This window comes from Trichogramma pretiosum, unplaced genomic scaffold, assembly GCF_000599845.2.
Source record: "Trichogramma pretiosum strain Unisexual culture from Peru unplaced genomic scaffold, Tpre_2.0 scaffold43, whole genome shotgun sequence".
In the NCBI taxonomy this organism is placed as follows: Eukaryota; Metazoa; Arthropoda; class Insecta; order Hymenoptera; family Trichogrammatidae; genus Trichogramma; species Trichogramma pretiosum.
Window position 1 is genome coordinate 393,991 of NW_019640864.1, and position 13,470 is coordinate 407,460.

Consider the following 13,470-nt stretch of genomic DNA (forward strand, 5'->3'; position numbering starts at 1 on the left):
CTTCACTTCACATATAATATAAAGAAATACCTCGGCCAGATCCTCGCTCGCTCTTCCGTGTGCTAGAATGAAAGACGCATCTCTAAATTATGTTTCCAATACTTTAACTTGAAAAGAAGTAACCGTATTTTATTTTTTCGTTTAATTGCAGATTTCTTGAACGAATACCATCCCCCTTGCAGTGCCTTACCATTGCCAACTCTTGAACCTATATCTTTTGTTCCTTGTAATGAAGATAACGACGACTGCAAAGATGACAAGACCATAAAACGTAGAAAAATAAGTAAGTGCTTTCAGACAATTCCCTTAAAGAAAGTTGGCAAAAAATAATTTATGTATCATCATTGCAGTACGTCGAAAAAGACGAAGTACAAGAACTAGAGTCCTTCCAAGCAGATGGAAAAATTACTGCATAGAGGAAAAATTATCATGTAAGTCAATTATAATTGACGATTTCTGTTGATAAACTTTTTTTTCATAAAATGTATTGATTCGTCAGCGAACGGTGCTTTGAAAAGTCTCGATGTCAACAAAAAAGCACCGAGGAAATGTGGACGTCCCAGGAAGAAAGTCGAACCTAAAGTCACGTCTGAAATGTCCGTAAAGAACGAGCCCGACGAGACCGCTGAAAAGGCTACTGCAACCAAATCTCGACGTCGCGCATATCCCGGGCAAATTTGGAATTGCCACAACAAAGGCTGTGATCGCAAATTTAAGTATAAGTCCAATCTGAAGCGTCATCTTTCGTTTGAGTGCCAAGGAAAGCGACTGTTCAGTTGCGCTTACTGTGATTTCAAAGCTTCGTATCACGTTAACGTGATGAAGCATACCATATCGATTCATCCGAGTCAAAATTATAAAAAAGTCCACTACTTGAAGGACGGAAAAATGTTTGAGCTCAATGTTGGTGCCAGTACCAAATATCTTTCTATAGATGATAAAATTGTAAAAAAAGTTCCGACTAAGAGAGGAAAAGAATGATTTTACCCATTCACTCGTTTTTGAAAATTTTCAGCTATTTTAGATTTTTTTTTTAGATTTATTTTTTATTTTATTTCAGTTAGTGACGTAGTTTGAATGAAACTTAATTAAACTATTCTATAAGATACATTGCAAGCCGAATAAAATGACACTTAAATAAACTACAAAATGATTAGATTTATTCATATATAATTTTTTTCTATTAAAATGTGAAAATGTCCTCATGTAACTAACAAATTTTGTCACTGTGCCAGTCTTGATTTTTGATGAAAGCAACTTACTTTACAATCTAGAACTTTTTTTTACACTTTGTTTCAGTAATCACCATAGCGATAGAAGATACAAACGACGAAGACATCGAAACTAGTAGTTGCCATAAGACTACCGGAGCCAAAATCAATGTTAAGAACGTAAAACCTGAACAAGCTCGCGTCAATCTCAATACTTTTCTCGACCCTCGGCTATTAATGGAATCCCTTCACAGTGATTACGAATGCAATAATTGTCGAAAAAAATTTAAATCAAAGTCTTTCATTAGAGAGCACTTGAAATACTGTTGCAAGTATTTAGATTATGAGTGTCCTTATTGCGACTTTCGTATGGACAAATTTTCACCGAAACTGCTTCATCATATCAAAGCAGAGCATCCGGATAAACAGCTTTATGGTCTGATTTATTATGAAAATTCGACCAACACCAAATTTCAATGCAATAGACGGCAATGTGGTCCTTATTCATGCCGTTATTGTCCAAGCAAGTTTGTTCAATCGAAAAGTTTGCGACGTCACTTAAAGTTGGACTGTCGTAAAAAAAAGATTTGCGTGATCTGTGGTATGATTTTTAGTAACATAAATCACATCGAAGAACACACTGCAAATTCTCATATCTGTTAAACTAAATTTATGAATTTTTAAAGAGATTTTCAAATAATTATTTTTTTGTTACTGATTATGATCTTTGATGGACATCCATTTGGACTTACCCTGACTCATTTTTTATTTATTTCTATCTACCCTACATACCGTTAAATTTTAAAAATTACATAGTTTTTATATAACTTTTTTATAAGACCTATCACAAGCTAAATAAAATTAAACTTTAATAAAATTCAGAACGATTTGATTCATTTGTATATATATTTTTTATTAGTAAGTGGAAATGTCCTCATGTAACTAACATATTTTGTCACTGTGTCATTCATTATTGTTGATAAAAGCAATTTATTTTCCAATCTAGAATTTCACTTTTACATTTTGTTGCAGTAACCATCGTAGCTATAGAAGATAAGAACGACGGAGTCATCGAAATTAATAATTACGATAAGCCTTCCAGTGCCAAGATCGATGTTGAAGCCGCAAAACCTGAAAAAGCCCGTGTTAATCTTAACACTTTCCTCGACCCTCGGTTATTAATGGAATCCCTTCACAGCGATTATCAATGCAATAATTGTCCGAAAAAATTTAAAACGAAGTCTCTGATTAGAGAGCATCTGAAGTACTGTTGCAAATATTTGGATTATCAGTGTCCTTATTGCGACTTTCGCATGGACGAGTTTTCACCGAAACTGCTTCAGCATATGAAGGCAGAGCATCCGAATCAACGGCTTCACGGCCTGGTTAATTATGAAAATTCGACCAATTCCAAAAATCCATTTACTATACATTCACGTGGTCGTTATTCGTGCAGTTTTTGTCCAAGCAGGTACAAGGAATTAAGAAATTTGAAACATCATTTAAAGGTGATGTGTCGTAAGAAAAAGGTTTGCTTGATCTGCGGTATGTTTTTTAGCGAGATAAACCACGTCGAACAACACGCTAAAGAATCTCATAAATAATTCTACTTTTAAATTTAAGAATGTTTGAAAAGTCATTTAAATGATTTGATTTTCTTTTAATACTGTTTATGACCTTCAATGTACATCTTTTTGCGCCAAGCGTTACTCATATTTTTCGTGTATTCTTAACTACCTAGCAGAAAGGTAAATTTAGAAGAGTACATGACTTTATATTTAATCATTATATAGGAACCACTACACATTATCTACACATGTCAAATAAAACTAAAATTAAGTAAAATTTGAAACTATTTGATTGGTTTGTATTTACTAAATAAAAAAATCCTCATGTAACTATCATTTTTGTCACTGAAAAAATCATTATTCTTGATGAATATAACTTGATTTCCAATCTAGAAATTGTTTTTCACATCTTGTTTCAGTAACCAAAATTCCTAATGAAACTTCAAAAGAGGAAATTATCCAGATTACAAATTGCAATTACACTGTGGACGGTGAGGTCGACGTCAAGGACGTAAAACCTGAAAAAATCAGCGTCGATCTAAACACTTCTCTCGACCCCCGGTCATTAATGGAATCCCTTTATAGTAATTACGAATGCAATGATTTTCTGAAAAAATGTTGAACAAATTCTTTAATTTGAGAGCACCTGAAATACTATTGCAAGCATTATGAGTGTCCTTATTGCCAATTTCATATGGATGAATTTTCAGTAACACATTTTTTCTTGATGTAAAAGAGAATCATCCATATTGGCGGCTCCAAGGTCTGATTAATTGTGAAAATCCAACCAATAGCGACCATTATCGGTGCCACTATTGTCCGAACACGTTTTCTGAGCCAAAATATTTGAGGCTTCATTCAAAGAAAGGATGAAAATTTAATGAAAAAAAAAAAATGGTTTGCTTGTTCTGTAGTATAATTTTTAATACTATAAATAAAGTCACAATACGCGCTAGTACTGCTCATTATTTGAGATATATTAAAAAAAAGATGAATTTAAGTTTTTTTTTATTTTATGCTATTTATGACCCTGAGATGAGAATATTCTTGCTCTTATCATAACTCTAATATTTTTTATTTATTTCCAACTACTTGCTTCAATTTTCAAGGGTACTTATAGTACCATGTTTTTTGTATTTAGTTTTTATTTAAACATAATTTTATACTTTGATAAATTTTCGAAACATTATTACATATATAAACAATTTACAATCATAGTTATTAATATTAATGAGGTAACTGAAAAAATGAAAATGTAAAATTATTAGATATGAAGACTTTTTAACAGTTACTACAAAAAAATCATCACGTCGAAAAAAAAAATTTTACCATTGAATTAAATATGAATATCGAAGAAAACATTTTATTTTGCTACATAATAACTGGTACACTTGCTTGTAAAATACGTTTTAAAGTTAATTTCTGTAAAATTCATATATTTTCATCCCTCTCAAAATTAACTATAAACCTATTTGTACTTTACTTTGAGTAATCTATCATCACAAAATTTACTCGATCTTCTGGTACAATCAATCGTTGTTAACTTAGTTTGGCAGTGAGGCTTGGTTCTCTGGTTTTAACACACGACTGCTTGATGTGTTTCAGTGTTCGTGGATTGCAGCGGATTCGCCGAAGAGCTGAATCAATCGGTGGTGTACTTCTATCCGCCGGTGACACCCAAGCAAGTGCCCACGAAGGGCATGAAAGAAAAAAAGTTCAAGTGCGACGAGTGCCCGGGCTTGTTTTCCACCAAATACAGACTCGATTATCACAAAAAGAAAGAGTGCAAAGCCGAGAAGACGTTCTCTTGCTCCTACTGCGATTACAAAAGCAAGTGGAACGCTCACGTGAGAAGGCACGTCGAAAAAGTTCATCAGAATCCGCAAAGGCCGCGGAAAAATCCCAATCATTCCCAGTATTATATACACGAATAATTGTGCGAATATATTGTGAAAATATGTATGTATGTATAAAACATTATGTATTATATAATTTTGATATGAAAAAGAACAAGTTTTTCATTAAATCGAATCGAAAACGAAAAGTAAATAGCCAAATGAATTACCGCAATCTCGAAATCATCTCCCATCAAGATCGACAAGGCCCATATCATCGTCATATATTTCATGATCAATAATTTTCACCAATGATTTTTCCACCATTAATGTCTTCTACATATTTATTCATCTCACATATAACAGTCTGTTTTTTTTTCTGTATACTTGCGTTTCTCTGATACGTCCATGAAAATAATGTACTCACACAAACACAACACAAACTATAGACGCTAAGTGTTTATAAGTGGCTTGATATCCAAAAGCGAGTGTCGTTCGACCCCTGGTTCGCGCCAGTCTAATTTTATTCAATGAAATTTTCATTCTGTTGCAGTCTGCGTCGTTAAGCAAGAGCCGGCGTCTCTGTGCCACGCGGCCACCGACAACGGCTACCTCGTCAACGGGACTAGCGGCCTCGGCGGTGGCTATCATAACCATTATCATCATCAGCACTTTCCCACGATCAGGGTGCGAAACGTCGCGAGCATATCCCTGCGCGAGATGGAGCGCCTCGGACGCCATCACGGCCACGGGACTCTGCTCGAGAACCCGTTCAAGAGTCTCGCGCGCCGTCGCAATCAGGTGCGCCACGCCGTGGAGCCGCCGGCGATGCTGTCGACGAGCGACTTGGAGCCGCCGGAGCCGCCCCGACCGAGCAACGCCGTCGCCACGGTGCTACAGCAGCAGGACACGAATTGCCGCGCGTTCCCGGCGAGCCTGTACGAGAACGGCCTGCTCGAGAACGGCCTGCTGAGGCCCGTGAAAATCGAGCCGGCCGACGATTACTTCAAGAGAAAGCGCGGCTACAGGCAGGAGGTCAAGTTTCAGGTGTTGCAAAATTTCGAGCTTAAAAAGCTCGCGGCCAAAAACAAAGCAGCAACAGCAGCGGCGGCGGCGGTGGCGACGACGGCAGCGGCAACAGCAGCGGTGACGCCAGAGGTCCGGGCGAAGATTAAAATCGAACCGACCGACAATGACATAATAGTGAAAAAGAAGCCGGGTAGACCTCGCAAGCATCCGATTAAAATCGAGACCTTTCCCAAGCGTAAGAGGGGCAGACCGAAAAAAAACATATCGAAACAAAAATTCGAGGTTGAAATCAAGAAGGAGGACTTCACTAGGAGAATTGAGCCGGGTACCTTTTTCAACGACGAAATATTTGTGACAAGACTGAGAAGCAAGCGATTGTAAATCGTCACCAATAAGACTCAATATCTATTGTTACTGTTTTCCACAACTTATCCCTAAGGGATATTTGTACAAAAAAAATGATTCAAAGCTTTATTTTATTCTTAAGAATAACTACGGTATTTATGAATTCAGCCGGATTTGTAAATATGCGTTTCGATTATTAATCTTTAACTTAAGAAATTCGTACTTTTGTATCTTACAGATTAGATTAAGTCAATTATGAAATAATGTGATACCATTTTTTGTAAATAGAAGAATGTATATTGACAAAATCTCGAGCAAGTTAACTTCGTGAATTTTTCAACTTGTAAGAGAGTAAAATACGAAATCGAAGAATGTGCTAAAACTGTTTTCAAGCAGAGTCTAACTATATATTTCAACGAACTTAATATGCAATAAGTATATAATTTGAGGTAAATTCAACATGATTACATGTTAAATAAAAAAAAGTTAAATTCACTGCCTAGAAAATAAAAGTCATTTTCTTTTAATTATTTGGCGTATATTTCATTATTCACGAAGTAATGAGTATTTTTTTATCATAGTTTTTTGTATAAAAAATCGCAACTGTAAGTGTCCCCAAGTAGTTTTCTGAAACAATCGTAACTCACGCAAAAATCTTTCGTTTTGAATTTTTTTTTAGATTGGCACACCGGGCAGCATTACTCGAGCGTGGATCCGCTCGTGGACTACGCCGCTTACCATCAGGGCACGCTGGTAACGAAAAAACGATACGGCCTGGGACACTTTCCCTGTCCCAAGTGCTCGAGCGTTTTTAATCACAAAAAGAATCTCAATCGTCACGTTATGTACGAGTGCGGCCAGTCGCCGCGCTTCGAGTGTCCCTACTGCGGCGCCAAGAGCAAACGTGCCTCCTCGACCTACATTCACGTGCGAAATAGACATCCCAATTTGGATATCTATTGCATCGACGCTCATGCTCCTCTGCACGATAACATCAGATATCCGCTGTCTTCTAAAAACTGTGTCTGATGTCGAATTTGAAATAATTACTCTTTGTTTGTAAATAGTTTTTTTATGCCAATTAAATTCGACAGATAAAAACAATTTTCGTACCGATTTATTGAATATTTTCATGTGATATTCCCTTAATATCATCTAGTGTGCACTGTTCCACCCTGTACTTATTGTATACATCGATTTTTAAATAATGAACAAAAAAATTCAATCCTACGCCATTTCCTCTAACTTGACAAAATTATTTCGTATTTTTCAGTTTCTGAGACCGAAAATCATAACGGTAACAATGAGAATGAAGACGAAGACAGAGACACTGCTAACACTGTCAGCAAAATCAACAATAACGACGTCTACGCGAGCGACAGCGAAGATAGTTTCGAGGGCTTCAATATCGATGAGTTGCTAGCGTCCTTGGTGTACATGGAAAAGATGGACATGATCGTTATGCCCCTCGTTGCGCCCAAGCGATTCAGAATCGAGAAAAAGAAACTCAATCGGTTGTTGAAAAAGAAAAACGAGCGCCCCTTGCAGTGCGGCAAATGTTCGGAAAAGTTCGCCGCTAAGAAGCACTTGCTCAATCACTTGAAAATGAAGTGCGGCTTGTTGGCTCCGAAGTTTAGATGCCCCTACTGCAAATGCAACGCCACGATGACCAAAAACATTTATCAGCACATACGCATGGATCATCCGACAGCGCGCGTATTTTGTATCGATATCGCCACTGGCGAAGAGTACAAATTGTAGTACAAATCTACGTTTCTGACATTAGATTGTAAATTTTATATAAGTGTTAATGACTTGTCTTTTTTGACTATTATAATTTTTTATTTTCATGACGATTCATTGAGTGATAATTATCAGCGTACAGGAAAAACATAATATCCTATTAATTGATATTTGTAGGGGAGAAAACTAAAATGTTCGAAATTTGCACTTCTCAATTTTGAACATTTTTTTGATCACCTGAGGTACGCATATTATTTTTATGTAAAATCTGCCACAAAGAGTTACTAAGTTTGACGATAATCATGAAGGAAAATCTTTGTCACCGATAATCTTCGTTTTCCTCAACCTGTGATTTTGTGCTTATGCTCGATTGTTTCGAGTGTTAAGACTAGTTTAATCAAATTTTACCACTTACTGCTCATTGAATATGAGATATTTTACCAGTTTTTTTTTAGTAGCCAGTTCGGCCAAACACTTTTACCATTGCTTTAATTTTTTTTAAACTTTTGTACCAAAATTTGTATAAATAATGTTGAGAATACTTATTCCATGTTCATTAAAGGATGTACTTAATTATACCAAAAATCTTTTACTTATTATTAGTTTAGCCATTTTTTTCATAACTCATTCGTCGTAGCTGCAAGTGATGGTTATTTACTTCATTTTTAAAACGAACTTTGAAAAGTCAACCCTCAATCCCGATCAATAACAATTAAAACAACAAAAAACATTATTCTTTTAGTACTTAGTCTGTGTATTCATTTGAATCTTTCAGTTGAGCTTCGTCTCGTAAAATTGCTCTCGCAACCGTTGCGTCCGTGAGAGTTACGAAACATCACTTCGACGAGATGAATAACTGGCAATCTTTACCCGTTGTGTGCTTGCAGTTGCGGACGTGAAGCCGCCACTCCGACGACAGATCAACAGGAAGCTCTCGATGGGCAAGTACGTCTGCCACGAGTGCGACGACGCGAGGAGCTTCAACATCTACTCGAGCCTGTTGCGCCATCAGCGCCTCGAGTGCAACAAGCCGCCGCGCTTCATGTGCAACTACTGCAACTATCGCGCGAAGCAGAGCACGAATATCTTTAAGCACATCAAGCGAATGCACCCGGGCCGCGAGGAGAACGTCTGCTACGACGCGGTCAGCCAGAAACAGATAAGGAGGAGGCCCCAGAAGCGCTCGCTGGCCAGAGCACATTAAAGAAAAAAAAAGTGTCAATGCGTCGTTGTTTATGTTTTGTGTGCGCCTCGAAGGATTAAAATCATACCGTACGTCACACTTGGATTATTTTTAGTACTTAATTACCCGATTTGAAAGAGATCCACTATTTGTCCATTTTCTGATTATTTACTTTTATATTTAATCAAAAGCGTCGATACATTTAACTTTGATTTGTCAACGAATAAAATTTTTTGGGCCAAAATTAAATTAAATTTATTTTTAAAAAATACATCATTTCATACACATACACACTTACACGTCAATTGTCATGATCAATTACTGCAAAAAAAAAAAAAAAAGAATCGTCTCACTAAAACGACCAACGTCATTTTTTCTTTTTCAGTGTATCTGGACTTGCTACCGCTTGCAGATTGGGAGGAAGTCATGGTGGCCGAGATAAGCAACAAAAAGCCGAGAAAGCTCAGAAAGAGTCGGGGCGGTCGTTATCCTTGCCCGATTTGTGGCAAAGGTTACGCGACCAAGAGCGCCATGACGGCCCACTCCAAGTACGACTGTGGCAAGCCGCCGCGGTTCAAGTGTCCCTACTGCGGCATGATGAGCAAAAAAAAATTCAACGTGCAAGATCACATTAGACACATACATCCTAACAAACCAATCAGCTGTAAAACGTTGTTTTAAGCTTTATAGTGTACATATGGTTGGAGAGTTTGAAATATAATTATATTTAAGCGTTTTTTTCTTTAAGATTGACATAGACTTGTTAGTGTTGATATTCGAAGTTATTAAAATTTTAAGATTTCTGTTCGATATTCTCTTTAATAAAAAAACGTCGCTCGTGAGTGCGAGCCATCGTTTTTCATTTCTCAATCAAGCTATTATCAGTTTTTGCTACTACTCTCATCTGAACTTGTTTTCAGATCTCGTCCTATCCTATAATATGCTCCCGCATAACTAACACCAAGTGTTCCTTCTTTTTTAATTTTTTTTTCTATCATTTTTAAATCAGCATGATTTTAACAGGTTGACAAGGTTATTCCCCGAGCAATTTTCTTAATAAAAATTAAAAAAAAAAACGAAAAAAAAAACCCTCGTCACCCCACGATGCGTTTGTAATCGTCGTTTTTTTTTTGAGCTAACCGAAGCTGTGTGTTCAATTGTTGCAGGCCAGTACCAGGCAAAGCGTCAAAAATCCTGGTCGCCCGAGCACGGGTACAAGTCGCAACAAAAGTGCCTCGAATCCGCGACCTTCAACATACTCACGGGAAAGTATCACTGTCCGAATTGCAATAACGGCTACGGCCGCAGGGACACGATGCTGGGCCACTATCGCTACGAGTGCGGCAAAGCGCCCCGCTTCAAGTGCCCCTACTGCCATCTCGTTAGCAAGAAAACGTCCAACATCTATCAGCACATTAGATGCGTGCATCCGAATAAGGTGGTGACTTTGGTCAAGTTGTACTGAGAGAGATCTCGGGGACAAAAAGAGGAAAAACAAACAAAACAAACAAGTGCCAGTTTCTTCTGTCGTTAGGGTTACCGCGTAGCTTTTATTTTAACCTGTAGCAGAGATTATATGCATTTAGCCAAACACACGCCAATTTTTGTCATAATTCATTATAAATGTTTCAACTTCGCATGAATGTTTTTGTGTATTTATCAATGGAATGCCAAAATCTGTGAAAATTTAATATTTTTTAACTCGTTTTCTGAGTCTTCCATAAAAGTATTCATCAGATAAATAATCACTGGAAGTCTGGGAAAGCGTGCTTATTTTTCCCGCCTTCGGTATATCCTTACCAAAAAGAAAACAGTTTTCTTGAAAAAAAAAACTGTCAACCTTTTCTTATAGTACCGTATAAACCAAATACACTTCATCTCACAAAAAGTCCGAATTTAAGTATTATTTATTTCAATTTTTTTAATAGTAAGTAAGTATAGTGTAAAAAATTGTATATACATCAAGTTTAACTTAAGATATATTGTTCATGTTGTGGAGATGTTACTTATAATTCCGACAATACATAGATATAACATTTTTTATTATAGAAATTAAGAAAAGTCGTTACTTAACATTGTATTATTAAGGATGCAATTTAAAAAGAACAAAGCATATTCAAGATGAAATAAATCAAAAAAGTATATTTCTTTCTAAAATTATGAATTTCATTCTTAAGCTTACCCAAGTAATTTAACAATCTTTTGGATATGTGTTTTATCGTATAAATGTCTTATTGTATGTTACCAACTCCGTTATAAATTTAATTCTAATCATCCATTTTTCTTCTCCGCTATTTTACAGGTCCCAGTCCCAAGAAGGTGAGGTTTAATCTTGAAGAAATGAAATTGAAAATAGATAATGTCGTGGGATCATTGAAAAATTTTCCGCCTCCTCCTCCGACTCAAAAACCAGCCATTAAATTGCCCGTACGTGGACGACCCAAAGGGAGCTTCAAACCCAAAAACAAAGGCCGCAAATTATCCCCCGTCCGAATGTCGCCCAAGTCCTGTCCTCATTGCAGCTACGTCAGTTTTTACACGCACGCGGTTTATTCGCATATTAGAAAAAATCACGTGGGCTTGGAAGTTTATTGTCTAGCATCGTAATTATTCACTCTAAATTAGGTCTTCATGCAACCAGCGTGAATATGCTTTATCAGTCACATTCACGCAAGTTCCATGGATTATTTCATAGCACATGAGAGAAAAGTTGCAATATTTAGCTTGCAGTGCCATAATTCATCAAATATTATGCAATAACTATACTATAGCTATAATATATCATGAATAATACAATGAAAAATATTTCGTTAAATCTTGGAATTAACGTTTTGTTAATACAAAAAAATGTTTTTCAGTGTTAAAAACATTTACTAAGATATTGAGTTATGTATGAATTCAATTCGTTGAACCATCGACATTATTTTTTCTATTATTATATAAGCTTTTTGACTGTTTATTGATTGTTTTCATACTTTTGTATTTTATATGAATCTCGAATAAATATCATCGATGTAATAAAAATAAATCCATCAATTTTTTTTCCTTGTACATTATTTCAGTTACAGCCACATATTGTACTAATTATTCACATATGTGAGTACAATGTATAACGCATACGTATATGGTTTGTTTTGTTCTAGTGCCTTTTTCTTTTTAACCTATTTACAGTAGTGCTCGAAAATTATGTTCAGTAATAACCAATTTTACAACGAAAAACGAAAAACAACATTTACACCTTCACACACATTTCATTCCCATACACAATTCGATTAATTGGTTCGTTTTCTTTTTCTTCTTTTTTACGCCTGGGCTAATCTCCTCCGACAAACACACACAGCCGAAGCGCAGAAAAAATCGGAACGGCTGACCGTCATCGAGTCTCTGCTGCTACAGGGTCGCAGCGACTGCCCCAAGTGCCATCGGACCTTCTCGCAATCGTACTCGATGTATCGCCACTACAGGTACGAGTGCGGCGACGCACCCCCGAGGTATCAGTGCCCGTACTGCGCCTACTGCAGCAAGTGGACCCACTCGATTTATAATCACGTGCGCAAAAAGCACCAGGGATGCGAGGTCAAGTTGAACAAGCGCTATTGAGGGATACATTTTCATTTTAATGTGTACTGAACATATTGAAATATGTTAAAATAATTTTAAAAACGATCTTTGTAAATAAAAATTTTTAAATAGAAATGTCCACTTATTGTATAACTCTCATTCAAATAACGTTTATATCCTTAAATGTTTATCTTTTTCTCACATTAATACGAATTTTTTGTTTACAGATCTATCAAACCCTGGAAGACCATTTTGATTGACAAGAACTAACAAAAATTACATGTGATTTTTTTTTCTTTCTTTTCAATTTATATGCATGCTCTCGGAACTATACAGCCCTTAAGTGCCTACAAGCATGTTCATTTTATTTATCCGAATTCGAGTATCATTGTCATTGATTTCTTTACTTTTTTTTCACCCCTGCGACATTCTCACTCTCTGCGCGCTGCACCCAGCAGCTAACGTTAAACAAAAAGAAAAAAAACAATCAAACAAACATCCATCCATCGATTCTAACGCTATTATCTTTATTTATTTCTTTCGACAGACGAAAATGCGACTACGTTCGGCTGCGCCGTCTGTTCCCGTGCTTTCAGTAACGGGCGCTCGTTGAGCCACCACATGAGATCGCACGGAGGCATGCTGAAGGTGCAAAGCGTCGTGCCGGAGCCCTTCAATCCGTATCGAGGCGAGCTGACGCGAAGCCCTGACAGTGGCAAGGTCGAGGGCTACCGATGCTTTTACTGCGCTTACACGTCCAAGTACACGTCGAACATGTACAAGCACGTGAGACGCATGCACGAGGCGCAATTGAAGCTGTGCGGCTGAGAAAAGAAGTTTTTGGGGATGGCGATTAACAGTATTATGAATTGATTGGCGGGTCCCTTTATCGGTCCACGAATTTGTTGTATTTCGTTAATGAAGTGCCTTTAATAATTTAAGGATTGATAATTACTCCATGTACCCAAAGATTATTTCTTACATCGAAATAAATA

General features: G+C 36.8%; 1 protein-coding gene across 45 annotated transcripts in view; it reads left to right on the top strand.

Annotated features, from left to right (window-relative positions):
• The window catches only part of LOC106649543 (longitudinals lacking protein, isoforms A/B/D/L), a 112,718-nt gene that overhangs the window by 17,381 nt on the left and 81,867 nt on the right, over positions 1-13,470 (top strand). Inside the window, exons 7-9 of one of the 45 annotated variants that reach the window (XM_014366986.2) lie at positions 152-283; positions 351-431; positions 500-996. The exons of 34 other annotated variants lie outside the window; for them this stretch is intronic. In XM_014366986.2, coding sequence (XP_014222472.1) covers positions 152-283; positions 351-431; positions 500-981 — 695 coding nt within the window. In that variant the 3' untranslated portion in view covers positions 982-996. Of the gene's footprint in view, positions 1-151; positions 284-350; positions 432-499; positions 997-2,243; positions 3,017-4,384; positions 4,729-5,167; positions 6,123-6,667; positions 7,033-7,261; positions 8,051-8,618; positions 8,999-9,299; positions 9,785-10,080; positions 10,395-11,216; positions 11,943-12,254; positions 12,530-13,470 lie in introns of those variants that run through there. 10 more of the 45 variants (XM_014366985.2, XM_014366987.2, XM_023457577.1 and 7 more) reach the window with 10 other exon arrangements.